Source organism: Dermacentor variabilis, unplaced genomic scaffold (genome assembly GCF_050947875.1).
Source record: "Dermacentor variabilis isolate Ectoservices unplaced genomic scaffold, ASM5094787v1 scaffold_18, whole genome shotgun sequence".
Classification (NCBI taxonomy): Eukaryota; Metazoa; Arthropoda; class Arachnida; order Ixodida; family Ixodidae; genus Dermacentor; species Dermacentor variabilis.
Window position 1 is genome coordinate 3,325,722 of NW_027460346.1, and position 17,103 is coordinate 3,342,824.

The following is a 17,103-nucleotide window of genomic DNA, read 5'->3' on the forward strand; positions in this document are numbered from 1 at the left end:
GGCAGATCGAGAAGGAGACCAAACGACTGTTCTCCGTCGAGCGACCCATGTGCGTTGCCAGCGTGGTTCCCGCAAATTTCCAACTGCACGAGCATTCGCACGTCCAAGTCCGGTTCAAGTGTTTCTGCGGACCGTCAAGCACTGCGGACGCCGCCGCACGGGTACGCCATAGGCGGGCCTTTCCTTCGCGTATAAGGTAATCAGCCGTCACCGTCACGTCACCACCACAGTTCCTCCTCAATATATAGGGCGCGGGTGACCTTGACCGATACTCGCAATTTCGCCGGCGGCGAAGGTCGCCGTCGCCCCGCGTTTGGTTGAGAAGAAAGGAAGAAATTCATTCCTCTAACCGAAACCGATGCCGTGACGGCGGCTCGATGGGAAGCGGTATACGGCTGTGTGCATCCGCCCCGTCCATCAGGATAGAGCGTTTTCTCGCCGTTTTATTTTCAAAAGTATCGGCAGTGCTTCGGCGTCCAGTTCTTTAAAGAGACTCGTCGGTGCCGTGGCGGTGATGGGACGGGGAGGATGACGGCTGTGTGAATTGGGCCTAATTTCGCCGCAAAGCCAACTCATTAGCTGCCGTCATCGATATAGCCAGCATTTCACTGTAACCAACCGAATAAGTTTTTAATCGGGCTTTGATTGTGTATCCCCGGTTCAGCAACACTGGGGACGAGTTACAGCAAATGATTGAGGACTTTAACAGATAGAGTTTAAGAGTGGGGTTAAATATTAATATGCAGAAGACAAAGACAATGATAAATAGCCGGGTGTTGCGTTTCGCCTGCGACAGCGTGGTTTTGCCGGCGCGACTGCGGCGGGGCGGCAGACATTTTGGCCCGATCGTCGTCGCCGCAACGCTCCCCGCCAGGTGTTTCCAGGCGCGACTGCGGCGATGCGACCGCAAAGGATCACCCTCTCCTTCCAGTCATTGTGCCCAAACCAGGCGATGCGAAAGCAGGGATCATCCTCTCATTACAGTCATTGTGCCCGACCGGCAGCGCTACGACAGTGTGCTACGACATTGTGCTACGACATTGTGCTACGACATTGTGCTACGGCAGCGCTACGACAGTGTGCGTCACCATTAGCCCATTGTACATTCACGTGCTCGTCTATTGAGGGGTTCCTTCTTGCCCTCTACTGCGAGAGTATAAAAACAGCTGTCCCCGGACGCCAAAGAGAGGGCTCCGATTTCTTCTGTTGAGTAAAGTGCTCTCCCGTCTCTCTACTTCGGTCAACCTGACCGCCAACTCTTTGCGAGGTTAAAATAAACAAGTTGTTTTGTTGTTACCAGTCGACTCATGCTTTGCCGGGACCTTTGGATGCTTCCAGTTGTACCCCAGGCCGCCAGGCCAACGCTACCCTTGGGGCTTGCGACCCAGGTACAACCACGGGCGTCAGCGCCGAGTTCCCAAACCGATCGTACCAGCGGTGCGATCCAAACATCTGGTTGGCAGCGGTGAGATCGCCTCCGACTTCAAACAACTGTCTGCCAGCGGTGAGATCGCGACAACGGAGGCCAGCAGCGAAGATATGCAGTTGACTGTATGCTGAGCAGCTCAACGACGATCCGGGAGCAGTGCAACGAGCCCTGTGTGATGACTGGTTGCCTGCAGCGGAACGACTGCGCTGAACTCTTGGCTGCGAGGTTTGGTGAGTGCGGGACTTTCTTCTTCTGAGCTTTGCCAGGCTTTTGTTAGTGTTAGAAACAGAGCTGGTATTTGTGGTTGTCGTTGCTGCCGGGTTAGTTTGCGGCAAGACAATAGTAAGCAGTAGAGAAAGCAGCATTCAGAGCAGCCATGGATTTGAAGTCGTTGCGCAAACCGAAATTGTTGGAGCTTGCAAGAGAGTTGGGTCTGGATGTCTCGGACAAACTCAGAAAACCAGAACTGCTAAAGGCTATTCTTGAGTTAGAGGCTGAGGATGACGAGCTGTCGGAATGCCTTGAGACTATTGAGGAGAGGACAAAAAGACAGGAGCGCGAACTTAAAGAGCAAAAAGAGAGACAGGAGCGCGAACTTAAAGAACAGAAAGAAAAAGAAGAGCGTGAACGTAAAGAACAGAAAGAGCGAGAGCAACAAGAGAAAAAAGAAGAGCGCGAACACGCTTTGGAAATGAAGCGTCTCGAGGTAGAGATGGAACGCGCTCGTAATGGAAGTCAGGCACACGGTGCAGGAGAACGAATATTGTTCAAAATGACTGACCTGATGCGGCCGTTTAAGCTTGGAGAGGACATTGGTTTGTTCCTGGTTAACTTTGAGCGAACGTGCGAGAAGCAGGGGTTCTCTCGGGAAACGTGGCCACAGCGCTTGCTCACTTTGTTACCCGGCGAGGCGGCCGACGTAGTCGCTCGCTTGGATAGAGAGGAGGCAGAGGATTTCGACACAGTGAAATCGAGTCTTCTAAAAAAGTACCGGCTGTCTGCGGAGGCGTTCCGTCGGAAGTTTCGGGAAAATGAGAAAGGCAAAAGTGAGTCATATACAGAGTTTGCGTATAGGCTTATGTCGAACATGCAGGAGTGGCTCAAAGAAGAGAAAGCGTTTGGTGACCACGATAAAGTTCTGCAGTGCTTCGGGCTAGAACAGTTTTATAGTCGGTTACCGGAGAACGTGCGATACTGGGTCTTGGATAGGCCAGACGTTTGTACGGTGGCTAAAGCCGCTGAGCTAGCCGAGGAGTTTGTGACGCGTCGGGCTCGCGGAGCTAAGGACGGTCAAAAGGGTGAATTTGGCTCGAAGTTTGAGAGGCCGAAGTTCACACCCATGAGAGCAAAGGGGAACACGCGTAGTGCGGATGCGAGTGGAAGCAGTGCGACCGAACCTAAGGAGACGGCGGCAGCCGAAGCCGAACGCAGAAAGCGGTTCGAGATGAGGCAAGCGCGCGTTCGTTATACGTGCCAGAAGCCGGGTCACTTTTCGGCGCAGTGTCCGGAAACAACACCAAAAGTTGTGTTTTTTTCAATAGGCAGCACTGACGAGAACATGAAGCTTCTCGAGCCTTACATGCGAGACCTCCTCGTGAACGGGAAAGAGTGCCGAGTGCTTCGCGATTCCGCAGCTACGATGGATGTAGTTCACCCGTCTTATGTAGAACCCCATATGTTCACGGGCGAGTGCGCATGGATCAAGCAAGCCGTGGAAGCTCATAGCGTGTGTCTGCCAGTAGCAAAGGTGCTTATTGAAGGACCTTTCGGAGCGCTTGAGACAGAGGCGGCAGTGTCATCTATGCTGCCACCCCAGTACCCGTACCTATTTTCAAACAGGTCCGATCACCTCCTGCGCGAGAAGGGGCTTTTGTTTGGTGAAGCTAGTGTTCAGGCCTTAACCAGATCGAAGGTTCGGGAGCTCGCTGCAAAGGCGGTAGTTGCGGGGCCGACGTTATCAAACAACGAAAAAGGGTCAGAGGCGCAGCAAGCTGATATTCAGAGCACGCCCGAACTGAATAAACTTGAGTCTGTAACGTTAAAGGCACCAGATACCGGAGAGGAAAATCCCGATGCGGGAAAGTTAGAAGAGCTATCTACTGATTTGCTCATCGCGCCTACGTCAGACGGACTTGATAGGTTGCTAAAAGTCAGCCGGTCGGCTTTGATAGCCGAGCAAAAAAAGGATGGCAGCCTGGAAAACGTGCGCTGCAATGTCCAATAAGGTATCGCCAGGAAAACTGCGCGTTTTGTGGAAAGAGGTGGAGTCCTGTACCGGAAGTATCTAGACCGCCGTGGAGTGGAGTTCGATCAGCTGATCGTGCCTCAATGCTATCGTCAGGATCTGTTGCGCTTGTCGCATGGGGGTTCGTGGTCCGGACACCTAGGAATTAAGAAAACTAAGGACCGTCTCTTGCAAGAGTACTATTGGCCAGGGTGTTTTCGGGACGCAGACCACTTCGTGAGGTCATGTGACACCTGTCAGCGGGTGGGCAAACCAGGGGACAAATCGAGGGCGCCGTTGAAATTGGTACCTATCATTACGGAGCCTTTTAGACGGCTCGTTATTGATACAGTGGGACCTCTGCCGGTAACAGCCACGGGGTACAGACACATTTTGACTGTGATCTGCCCAGCGACAAAGTTCCCTGAAGCGGTGCCGCTTAAAGAACTCAGCTCAGTTGAGATAGTCAATGCACTACTGTCCATATTTGCGCGAGTTGGTTTTCCTGCGGAAATCCAATCAGATCAGGGCACAGTGTTTACTAGCGCTTTGACGACAACTTTTCTCGAAAGGTGTGGGGTAATGCTGCTACACAGCTCAGTGTACCACCCACAGTCGAATTCCGTTGAGAAGCTCCACTCCGTCATGAAGCGCGTGTTGAGAGCGTTGTGTTTTGAACATCGAACTGACTGGGAGCTGTGTCTGCCTGGGGTGATGTTTGCATTGAGAACCGCGCCGCATGCGGCTACGGGGTTTTCGCCAGCTGAACTGGTGTACGGTCGCTCGCTTCGATCTCCGCTTCGCATGCTTCGAGAATCATGGGAAGGTAGGGGCGACGACCCAGTCGTGGTGGAGTACGTACTTAAGCTCCTCGAACGCTTAAGAAGGGCACAGGAGTTGTCAGGTGAAGCAATGACAAAGGCCCAGCAGAGGGCCAAGGTTTATTATGATCGGACAGCCAGGGCCCGTCGTTTTGAGGTGGGCGATGAGGTCATGATATTGCGCACATCGCTAAACAACAAACTAGACGTGCAGTGGGAGGGCCCAGCACGAATTGTTCAGAAACTGTCGGACGTTAACTACGTGGTAAGTCTGCCAGGAAAGCGGAAAGCACAGCAAGTTTACCTCTGTAATCTGCTCAAACCTTATAGACAAAGGGAAGCAGTGGTGTGCATGATGGTAAACGTTCCTGAAGAGCTTCCGGTCGAGCTTCCGGGACTAGGCTCAGTGACGAACAGGGAAGACACCGGTCAAGTCATTAGTGACCTTATCAGTAAAGCACCGCTGTCGCCCGAGCAGAAAACCGAACTACACCAGCTATTACAAGTGTTTCAAGGTCTGTTCTCTGAGAGGCCTGGTAGGACTTCTGTACTTACTCATGATATAGAACTTACCTCCCCAGAGCCAGTACGATCCAAGGCGTATCGGGTGTCACCCCACCAGAGCGATATTATGGAGGCTGAGGTAAAGAAAATGCTACAGCTCGGTGTTATTGAGGCAGGTGAGAGTGATTATACCTCTCCTTTGATTTTAGTTGAGGTATCGGGCAAGGAACCTCGTCCTTGCGTCGACTACCGCAGGCTTAATTCCATCACTAAGGATCAAATTTATCCGATCCCTAACATCGAGGAGCGCCTTAAGAAAGTTAGTAGCGCTCAGTTTATTTCCACCCTAGATCTTGTCAGGGGTTATTGGCAGGTTCCACTTACAGAAGAGGCTAGTAGGTATGCGGCGTTCATTTCACCAATGGGAACATTCCGTCCTAAAGTGTTGAGTTTTGGTTTGAAGAACGCGCCATACTGTTTTTCAAGCCTCATGGATAAAGTGTTGCGGGGACAGCAAGAATTCGCTTTACCGTATCTAGACGACGTAGCGATATTCTCCGCATCCTGGTCTGAGCATATGACACACTTGCGGGCAGTGCTAACCCGCCTGCGCGAAGCGGGCTTGACAGTCAAGGCTCCTAAGTGCCAGTTAGCACAGGCCGAGGTTGTCTACCTCGGTCACGTGATTGGTCAGGGTCGTCGCCGCCCCTCTGAAATAAATGTGGCCGCTGTGCGAGACTTTCCGCAACCGCGCACCAAGACCGATATTCGGTCGTTCTTGGGTGTCGCCGGCTACTATCAGAGGTACATCCCTAGGTACTCTGATATCGCGGCTCCCCTGACGGATGCTCTAAGAAAGACAGAGCCTCAAACAGTCGTCTGGGACGAGACAAAGGAAAGAGCTTTTAGCGCCCTAAAGAGTGCCCTAACAAACCAGCCTGTGCTACGATCGCCAGACTATACAAAAGGGTTCATTGTTCAGTGCGATGCTAGTGAGCGAGGCATGGGCGTTGTACTGTGCCAACGGGAAAAGGGAGAAGTAGAACACCCCGTCCTGTATGCTAGTCGTAAGCTGACCAGTCGTGAGCAGGCGTATAGCGCCACCGAGAAAGAGTGTGCATGTCTCGTGTGGGCCGTTCAGAAATTGTCATGCTATCTAGCCGGCTCGAGGTTTATCATTGAGACGGATCACTGCCCTCTCCAATGGCTGCAGACCATCTCTCCCAAAAATGGCCGCCTCCTGCGCTGGAGCCTCGCTTTACAACAATATTCCTTTGAGGTGCGTTACAAAAAGGGGAGTCTCAACGGTAACGCCGATGGCTTAAGTCGAAGCCCCTAACGTAGGAATCAGCCTCAAAATTGTTGGTTACTGATGTTTTTCTTCCTGAGGCAGGATTTTTTTTAACATATTGCTTTTGTTTAGTGTTTCAATGTGATGATATGCTTTCTAGTGCAATTTTCCAATTTGTGGACGCGTTCTGAGTGATGCTAGACTACTGTAAGGAACTAGGCAGTGATATAAAAAGGGGAAAGAGCCTGGCAGGGCTTAGTGAGGGTTGTGCCGTGCTTGCTGACTGAGCGGTTGAGTTTCAGCGTAGTTCTAACGCTTGCCGGGAACGAGAACAAAAATGTGAACTCTCCCGAAGTCACTTTGCAGTGTCCCGTGCGAACCTGAACGAGAGAACGAGGCCTTCTCTGTGCACTGCGCTCAAGAAACGTCGAGGGACGCCCGACTTCGGTTATGAGCATCATCGAGCGACATCCCTCCGGACAGCGGATGCAGTCCCCTGTCCATCGGGATCTCCTTTCCCCGGCGGGGCGGTCTGTTGCGTTTCGCCTGCGACACGTGGTTTTGCCGGCGCGACTGCGGCGGGGCGGCAGACATTTTGGCCCGATCGTCGTCGCCGCAACGCTCCCCGCCAGGTGTTTCCAGGCGCGACTGCGGCGATGCGACCGCAAAGGATCACCCTCTCCTTCCAGTCATTGTGCCCAAACCAGGCGATGCGAAAGCAGGGATCATCCTCTCATTACAGTCATTGTGCCCGACCGGCAGCGCTACGACAGTGTGCTACGACATTGTGCTACGACATTGTGCTACGACATTGTGCTACGGCAGCGCTACGACAGTGTGCGTCACCATTAGCCCATTGTACATTCACGTGCTCGTCTATTGAGGGGTTCCTTCTTGCCCTCTACTGCGAGAGTATAAAAACAGCTGCCCCCGGACGCCAAAGAGAGGGCTCCGATTTCTTCTGTTGAGTAAAGTGCTCTCCCGTCTCTCTACTTCGGTCAACCTGACCGCCAACTCTTTGCGAGGTTAAAATAAACAAGTTGTTTTGTTGTTACCAGTCGACTCATGCTTTGCCGGGACCTTCGGATGCTTCCAGTTGTACCCCAGGCCGCCAGGCCAACGCTACCCTTGGGGCTTGCGACCCAGGTACAACCACGGGCGTCAGCGCCGAGTTCCCAAACCGATCGTACCAGCGGTGCGATCCAAACACGGGCAAGGGAACAAGAGTTCAGGATCGCCAGTCAGCCTCTAGAGTCTGTGAAGGAATTCGTTTACCTAGGTCAATTACTCAGAGGGAACCTGTTCATGAGAAGGAAATTCACAGAACAAAAAATGGGTTGGAGCGCATACGGCAGACATTGTCATCTCCTGACTGGAAGCTTACCATTATCATTGAAAAGAAAGGTGCACAATCAGGGCATTTTACCCGTGCTAAAATATGGGCAGAAACTTCGAGACTGCCAAAGAAGCTTGAGAACAAGTTGAGGACCACGAAAACAGCGATGAAACGAAGATTGTTAGGCGTAACGTTAAGAGACAGAAAGAGAGCGGTGGGGAATCAGAACGCCAACGGGATAGCCGATATTCTAATTGACATTAAGGGAGAAAAATGGAGCTGGGCAGGTCATGTAATGCGAAGGTTAGATAACCGGTGGGTCGTTAGGGTTAAAAATGGGTGCCAAGAGAAGGGAAGCGCAGTAGAGGATGGCAGAAGACTAGGTGGGGCGATGAAATGAGGAAATTCGCCGGTGCTAGTTGAAATCGGGTGGCGCAGGACCGGGGTATTTGGAAATCGCAGGGAGGGTCCTTGGTCCTGCAGTGGACATAAAAGATGATGATGATGATTGTGACAACAGAAAAGGCAAGAAACCGCAGGAGTTTGGCAGGAATCCAAGCACGATCATATTAACAGCAATGTAATCTGTCTATTTGTCTATATTATATGACTATATAATCCCTGTATAGCTTCTTCACTTAGTGGTGCAATAGGAACAGAGTGATTGACTGAAAGGAATGCACGAACAGTGCCTCACGACTTTCACAGTTTTTTTTTTTCGATATATTCTGAGGTCACGTTGGGGGCTGTGCCATATCACACATAGTGTATAAACTTTGAGCGTAGGTTCCGAACAAGTAAAAAAAAAAGCGGTATTTCGTAAGTAATTGGAATAATGTATTATGTGACATTGACGTTTATTGCAAATATACCAAACATATGATATGTTCAATTCTTGAGAAGCCTTGAACGAAAAAGCAACCCTGTCGCAGCGTGTAGATGGGTACACCACGGGAGGTGCGCAATCTGAAAGCGAAGCAGAGCATACACAGCTAAGGCTGATCGTCTGCTGTACGGGAGGAAACGCCAACGTTGCCACGCTAAGTTGTGGGTGATATTTGGGGGGTTCCACGTATACGTTTTAGCGCGGGAAAACAGCAGTGTACAAATACCACATGTTGGTACCGATTGGGATTGACACTGCAGAACATTAATTTTGCAACATATTCTTAAAGGGACACAAAGAAGGAAAATGTCTTAATCAGCGAGCGTACATTTCTGAATTACCAAGCAAGCCACTCTGTGAGAGACAACTTTACAAGCCAGAAGAGGCGCAAACACGACAGAGGGGTGACGACGCTGCCTTCTATTCCCCGCGGCAGCTATTCCATGCATGACGTCATGGATTTGGACAGAGTCCGCTCAAGGATATTTAATTTTTTTGTCCGTAAAGATGGGGCTGCATTGCATTAGGAAGCAGGAGCGAAAGACTGAACTTAGCAAGCTTAGAGAAATGTTCCTGAACAAGCGTCAACATGAAATCCGTTACGTCATACAGACGTAACGGCATTCGGGTTTCGGCGCGCAGACAGCGTAATGAGTAAAGCAAAGAAAGCGCTCTGTCTGTCCTGTACTCCTTTCGTTACGGGAACATTCCGAGCTCTTTCAAGTGAAACAATAAAAACATAAACATTGAAAATAGGTTCAGTCGTTCAGCCTTCGTTATTTGTTTTATTAACGAACCTCCTAGCACAAAATGAGCGAAAATAGGGTTTTGATGCAATACTTAGTCGCTCTAAACTGATTTACTTTTTCTCTTAAGTAAATCGATTTCTGAGACCCCTAATGCTGAAAAGAGTTATGAAATCCGTCCAAAAAGAAACTTTAATCTTTAACTTTTCGACAGCCTCCTCTTTCTTAGTGGGTCAGGAACTATAAACCCTGCCTGTCATCGGTATTTGGTCAAATTACTTCTCAAGATATCGCAGAGGACTACACCTTTCTTTCTCCATCACGGTAGTTGAACCCCGTTGGGTTTATTGTCAACAACCACACGCGAAGTGAGGGAGGGGGGAAGGGGCGAGTACTTCTGCCTTCCATGATGTGCGCGCTCACGCATAGAGGACAAATCAGACGGGATACAATTCGCACGCTTTCTCTGGAGGGTAGCGAACCAACATCGATGAGGCGGCGTGGTATAGACCTTTTTCACGAAGGCTTGCCGCCAGGGCGCGCCAGCGTGCCGCAAACCGGATGTCCTCCCAAGAAACTTCCGGCGTCCTTGGCTGTTGTGTGTTTTTCTTGCGGTGGTTCACGTTTGCTGCTGCTCGCGAAATGTTCTCGCCACAGTTATCATCCGCGCTTGGACAAACCCAACGAGGGCCTTGCTGTGTTGTACCTGGATGCAGCCGGCGGTCTGGCACCAATCTCCTTTCGCAAGTGCGAACATTCAGGTTTCCTAGAGAAAGCGACAGACGGGACGCGTGGATCGCTGCAGTGCGAAGAGATAAATGGGTGCCTACAAACAGCTCTCAGATTTGTTCTGCTCATTTCATTCAAGGTGAGTATTTTGTTTTTTCACTTACCGCGCATTTTGAAGGTAACTATGCAATCTCGCTTTGTTGTACGCCTTGCGAGGATCGTTCACGAGAATGTTGGTGCTGCGAATGCCGCGCGCAACGCTGTGCGCGTTTACGTGAGCTTAGTACATCCGCTTATCGCGAGCAATATCTACTAAGATTTCAGGCGATGCGAGATCACTGCTTGTCAACTAATAATGTAGTGCTGAGTATTGGAAAAGCCCATTGCCATTTTGTAGCGCAGCTTGCGGCAGCGAAAAGCTAATCCGTGCGTTTTGATCGTATTTTACATCGCGCAGTGTCAAGCACTGCGCGCGTACAAGCTAGCGCGACGGGGGTGCCTAATGTAGAAGGGCCATTTTGTAGTAAATTAAATGGAGCTAGGAGGAGTCTTGGCTGATTATTTTACGTTTCGAATATCTTAGTTGATCCTTTGCATTTTGCACCGGTGTCACACGGCAACTGTCGCTCGAGCCCGATCCGGATCAAAATTCTCTACTGCGATCGACGCCTTTCCGCAAATTGCACAACGGAACCAATCTGAACTTAGAGATTTGATCGTTATCGAAAGTGCGCCGCGTGACACCCGTGTTACATGCTTGAAAAATCGCGAGCCGGCTGCGAAGGTTACAGGCACGTAAAATGTGCTCGGTGCTGTCTACCATCCGTTTTTTCACTTCTTGCCGCCTTCTTGGCGCCGTTCAATACAAGCAAGCATGGTCAGTTGCAAAACAAATTCTGGCAAAGTAGCTCTGTTGACTTTCATCTCTTCCTAGCTAAACTTTCAATATTGCGCTTGACCCTGAATGTTTTTAATAACTGACAATTTTATTTTCCAGGCCGGCCGTCGTCTGACCCTACCCATCCGGACTATGTCCCTACAATATTTCCATACCGTGTTCAAGGCAACACGAACCAGAAACTTCAGCGGTACCAGCGTGGCCAAAGGAGGCGCAGTGTGCTAGCGAGCAGACCTGCAGTGGGGAGCAAAAGTGCAAAGGTGCAAATATGTGTATCTACTACAAGTGACCTTGCAACATCGTCAATAACTGACAGTAATGTCGGCCTCGAGGATTACACTAAAGGTTCTTGTGAAGCTGAAACAGAGACAATGCTTACTATGGTTGATATATCTGCTCTTACTTTAGAGAATGCAGCACTGAAAGATAAGGTTGCTTGTTTAGAAGAACAGCTGGCATCTGCGAAGAAAAAAAATGCAGAGCTTGAGATGAAGAATAAGCCAGTTCCGATTCGGAAGAAAACTAGGGACATTGTTATGAAGTCTCAGAAAGCTGTGAAGTTCCACACAGGTGTCGTGTCTGCGGAAATGTTTGCTGCATTGCTTCAAATGGTTCTGTCTGTCTGGAGCCCAACAACTCGAACAGCCCTGGATCCAGAGCAGCAGCTTATTTTAGTGCTTATGAGACTGCGTCTGGGACTTCTGACGGAAGATCTAGCATTTCGGTTTGGCATTTCTGTAACTTCTGTAAGCCGGATTTTTCATTCGTGGCTAGATGTCTTAGCTGAGAACTTCAAGAAGCTCTTGATTTGGCCATCTCGTAGAACACTGCAATCTAGGTGCCCTGAAGCATTCAGAGATGCTGCATTCAAGAATGTCAGGGGCATAATTGATTGCACAGAAATATTTATCGAAAGACCCACTTCTATGACAGCAAGAAGCCAGACGTATTCCAACTATAAACATCACAACACAGTCAAGCTTCTTGTGGTGATTTCCCCATCAGGATCAATCATGTTCGTTTCTAAAGCATGGGGCGGGAGGGTCTCTGACAAAGAGCTGACGCAACATAGCGGACTGCTTGAATTGGTAGAAGAAGGGGATGTGTTCCTTGTAGACAGAGGATTCAGATGTGAAGAAATGTTTGGTGCTCGAGGTGCAAGCCTGCTGATGCCTTCATTGACGAAGAAACGAGCACAACTCCCTGGGGCTGAGGTCACCACTTCAAGAAAAATTTCCAGTGTCCGCATACACGTCGAGCGATCAATTCAGAGGCTGAAATCATTTAGGCTGTTTCACATGATCCTTCCTGTGAACTTTATAAAAAGAGCTGGGGATGTAGGCTATGCCACCATTGACAAGTTGGCAATTGTGTGTAGTGGCCTGGTGAATCTCCAAACACCTATCATCAACACAAACCATAAAGACCTTGCTGTATGTAACTGAAAAAATAAGCTGTCTTGCTTGCCAAATAAAAAGTGAAGCAGCCAGTGGTGTTCAAAGCATATATATTCAATATTTATTGCTTTTACTACTGGATTACATATTGCATCCACTTTGGTACAGTCTCGCTGCAGTAGAGGAATGGCCATAATATTTTCATTATTGCATCAGCAAGTGAAATGTCTGGAGAGTGTTGTAGGCTGTGAATTTGCTAAACTCCAATGGTTTAGTTTTATGGAAAAAAGACCACAGCTCTGTTTTAGCTTTCTTGATGGTGTTCTACACTTGGTGCGCTTACATTAGCTGGCCCTAGTTCCACTTGACATTTAGTACACATCCATGATTTTGGTGTACGTTTAAGGTTAACACATTTCAAATGAAAGTTTGCTTTACACAGTGAACATTGAACAGTGCGGCCAGACTTCTTACCGTGACAGTAACATGTTTCTTTGGCACATTCTATTTGCTTCAGAATTTGTTTAGTCTGCAGTTCAGGAAAAATATGGGTAAAAAAAAAGCTTGCTGCTTTAAGTTCTGCATGCAACCAAAATGATTCATTAAAGCTGATAAGCTCAATTGTAAGGGACTGCCCTGTAAACACTAAAAAGTAGGCTCGGCGAAGCTTCGTGGCAGCCATTTGGGCTTGTACTTGCGTATAATATGCGTGGTCATGCTTTAACTGCAAATTATTATTTAAATATTGCAGATGCTTTGAAGCATTATTGAGTGGAGCACCTTTTAGAGATGCAGGGCACTTAATCTCTACCACAGATTTCCCACAACATTCACAGGAGGCAATTCCATCGGGAGAGGCAGCAAGAAAAGGGAGTCTTTCATTAACAAATAGACCACATTCAGTTAACTGAAACCCTTTGTGCTTTTTTGACTCCTGCGATATGAATGCCTCTTTGGCCTTCGGCTCCATTGACACACCCCAACAGATGTTTGAAACCCTAGGTGCCTTTACATAGCCCATGATTTCAGCCACAATGCCATTGACGCCACTACGACAAACTAGCACACGATGTAAAACTGAGGCCGTTATTCTGCCTTTGCGTTCGTGGGTCCATCTAAATGTCCGTGATTGCCCACGGGTTGACTGCTCAATTTCTTCACAGCATTCATTACTGAGCTGAACATTCTTTGCAGTATTCAAGTCAATGTTGCTGTAAATGTCATCTATTGCTGATTGCGATGAACAGTGCTGGTGGTTGGTCTTCCTTTCTTCTGCAGCAGTCTCGGGAGAAGAATCCGTGCTTTCACTGTCTGTCACGCAACTCAACACAAGTGTGCTGGGGGCGAATGTCTGTGAAAGAGACCAATAATAAAGATTCACTGATGTAGCCAGACCACAGTCTGTCATGTGTCATAGAAAACAGATAGCCACTACATCCAATAACACTGCATGATTGTATGAAAGTAATAAATGATTTCATAAGATAAGGTGTTGGAAATAGAGTGAGTATGCAGCATGTGATCTTTTGATTAGGTTTTGGTGTACCAAAGTATGCTGATGCTGAATATGTAGCTTATGACAGCTTGAATAGTGCGTGAACTTTCACTAGAAGTAATGCAAGTCTCGTAGTTTACCTTGACGTGCTGCAAGAAGCTGTGCATTTGATCAGAGCTCCATGTTGGTATAGACCCTTGTTGCCTCGGGGCAGGTTCAGGAACTTGTTGTCCAGGCTTTGCCTTGAAAAAGTTTATTTCGCTGACTGGGGCTGCCTGAAAATACACATTGTTGCAATTTTATTAAAGAAATATTGTTATGGAGGGGTATGAACATTGATTAGTGCGGTGTTCTCCAAATTGATGGAAGACGACGAATGTGTGTGAAATGTCTGTCTACTGAAATACGCTTGTAAATATTTATCCCATTTACTCTCGCCTCCTTCACAATTTTATCCACCATGATTATATCAAGAAGCTACAAAGGAAACCAATTGGGGAAACCAAACATCCATAAATTTTTTAAAAACTCACCATAGATTTCCTGGATACCTCAGACCACCTGCACGCTGTCTCAGTTGGAGAAGGGTCGTTCAGCCCATATTTTATGGCTGCTTCTATGCTGAATAAAAGGGCAGCCACGTGTGTGCAGCATTCTCCAAGTCTGAAACAAGGGCAAGTGCGCTTTAGGTGTTAGCGACAACTCTCTGGTAAACCACTGCATTAACTGCAGTGTGACTTGCACGATAAATGTGCAAGGTATTGAACATCCAGCCCACAATGCATAAAGTGTGCATTACCATAGCTTGATTCGCGTTAACTGGCATTAAGTTTTATTCCGCCGTGGTAGCACAGCAGGTAAGGTGTCGCGGTGCTAAGCTCGAGGACACAGGTTCGATTCACGGCCACGGCGGCCACCTTTTTATGGGGGCGAAATGCGAAGACACCCGTGTGCTTAAATTTAGGAGCACGCTAAGGAACCCCACCAAATTATTCCGTAGTCCAATCATTACGGCGTGCCTCATAATCATATCGTGGGTTTGGCACGTAAAACTCTAAAAATTATTTAAATTTTGCTAATTCCTGCAACAAGAAATGTAGGCCCATATTTAGCAATTTACGACAAATAATAATGATGGATGGAGTTTCACGTGCCAGAACGTCTACTTTCCACAGCTGGCTCCGTCACCGCTCATCATACGAGCGTGGAATTTCACTTCTTTTGTCGCCGTAATGGGGAGGCCGCGTTTACGGGGGTATGAGGCATTGCTTAAGGGAAATATGAGCCATTCATTGTATTACGTGACGGACAGATTTAATTTTTAAGCCATTTAACTTCGGAGAATCACAAGTGGAAATGGCGCGCGAATGCTGCTAATAACGCTGCCGAACAAACTCGAGACAACGAACGCAAGCGACAACTGCGGGCACTCGGTCAGTGAGGTCGTTCTCGCCGTCGCAGCCGAACGTGTGTGTAACCTCGCAATTGTTAAATACTTTAATATAAACACCGCGGCCGTACGTTTGCGCTTCGCTGGTTAACCATCTTCACGGAGTGGAAATATTCCGCAGCTGGCTCGTTGGCGCCCCTCTGTTTGCGCTCGTGCTCGGCACGCGCTCGTAGCACAAATGAGTCAACACAAGCTTCGCTTGCACCCCTCTTCACAGTAGTGGAAGGGCGGTCAATTTTTTGCACTTCGCCCCCATCGAAATGCAGCAGCCGTGGCCGGGAATCGAACCCACTGTTCGTTCTTAGCAGTGCAACGCCTTAGCCTCTAAGATACCACGGTGGGACTAAGACAAATCGGCACCTAAGGTCGTGGTAATGTAAATCGTGCGCTTGAGTAGGCAGTAAACTGTACTTACCCTGCTATGCACGTGCAGTGAGCGCTTACAACAGCGCCATCGTCTTTGACGACGCACCACGGTCGGTATGTTTTCGAGAGCAGCTGGCTGGCCTCCACAGATGCAGTTAAGAGGACGACGCCGACTCCGCGCTTGCCTGCCTTGAACGACATTACACGCTTAACTTTCCCACTCAAGAATGCATTGTAAGCGTCACTCATCTTGTGGTTCTTGAACTGTTCTTTTGTGTAGAAGCAAACGCCCTCCACTAAATACATGAAAATATCCGCTGCTGTGACAGGCGGAAAGTTTCTCGGGCTTGACGAAAAAGAAAATTGCACGACATCGTCGTCCAACGGGTCCGGCAGCTGTTGGCCTTCGAAGGACAGCTTGTCTTGGTAGCGATGCTGTGCAGCGTTGTCCAGTCCTCTAAAATATTCGCTGGACATGTCCGATAGCCACAGTGCTGAGAGGTGCAAGCGATTAATATCGAACACATAGAATAAAAAACCTCCACCATGCGCACGGAGACCATGCGGCGCGCTCGCAGTGCAGGCTTTCGACACGAGAGCCAAGCTTCCGGAAGTTGCTCGACCGGAAGCGTCTGAGGAGCACCAATAGGACGCGCGCGCTGCTTGTTTGCAAACATGAAAAAGGTCTATTATTTTCTAGCATTCTTCTGCCACAGCTGTTCACTGCACGCATAGTCAAACGCATGCATCAAAACGCATCCTATCGAGAAAGGAAGCTCAGGCGATAAAGAGGATTGCAGCAAAAAAGTCAGCTCTACAGTCAAAAATAGATAACAAATAGAACGCAAAATAAACAGCTTCTGCAATTTTTTTTTTTTTTTTACTATGCGTTGATATGATTGAACAAGGCAGATACGTAGCTGTCGTCTACGACCTTTATTGCCCGTCGCAGTCGCTTTCGTGGCTACGGTGTTGCGCTGCTATAAGCATAAGGTCGCGGGATCAAATCCCTGCCGCATAGGACGCATTTCGATGGGGGCGAAATGCAAATACAGCCATGCCCCGTGCATTGGGGGTACGTTAAAGGGAACATAGTCAAAATTTATGCCGAGTCCCTCACTACGGCGTGCCTTATAATCAAATTGTGGTTTTGGCAAGTCAAATCTCAGAATTCATTTACGACCTTTATCATGCCTTGTGAATATTCAAGGTCTTTGGGGAACCCGACGTTGCGGGCCTTAGTTTAGAACGATAGCTTCGTGAGCTTGCTCCTCTGGTCGTTTTGGTGTCCATCGATGACGCCGGTTCCCGCCGCTGGTGGCCGTTGCTGAAAAGCCCAGAATGCGTTGCCTGAATTTTATTAAGAGTAAGGTCATAGTGCCCTGCCATTCTTCGAACTCCAGACGCATTTTTGTTTTCAGTCGAAGATTCTACATCTGTGCCAAGCCAACGATGTTACAGCAAACAATACTGGTGCGAGGAGTCAGCGCTAAAGAACGCGCAGGCAGGAACAGCGGAGGAGCACCTATGT

At 48.7% G+C, this 17,103-nt stretch overlaps 2 protein-coding genes across 3 annotated transcripts; one reads left to right on the top strand and one right to left on the bottom strand.

Annotated features, from left to right (window-relative positions):
- Positions 1-9,745: 9,745 nt before the first annotated feature.
- Positions 9,746-14,013, top strand: LOC142568378 (uncharacterized). The gene is made up of 2 exons (XM_075678377.1): positions 9,746-10,105; positions 10,964-14,013. Exons 1-2 carry the CDS (start codon positions 9,799-9,801, stop codon positions 12,307-12,309), a joined length of 1,653 nt encoding a protein of 550 aa, XP_075534492.1. The 5' UTR covers positions 9,746-9,798; the 3' UTR covers positions 12,310-14,013.
- On the bottom strand, positions 12,360-16,249 carry LOC142568377 (uncharacterized). Of its 2 annotated transcripts, none has more exons than XM_075678375.1 (4): positions 15,622-16,249; positions 14,290-14,419; positions 13,897-14,031; positions 12,360-13,612 (listed from the first exon to the last, which is right to left on the bottom strand). In XM_075678375.1, exons 1-4 carry the CDS (start codon positions 16,047-16,049, stop codon positions 12,566-12,568), a joined length of 1,740 nt encoding a protein of 579 aa, XP_075534490.1. In that variant the 5' UTR covers positions 16,050-16,249; the 3' UTR covers positions 12,360-12,565. The 2 variants fall into 2 exon arrangements, with proteins under 2 accessions (XP_075534490.1, XP_075534491.1); XM_075678376.1 differs by having other exon boundaries at positions 13,491-13,598.
- Between the last annotated feature and the right edge of the window lie 854 nt (positions 16,250-17,103).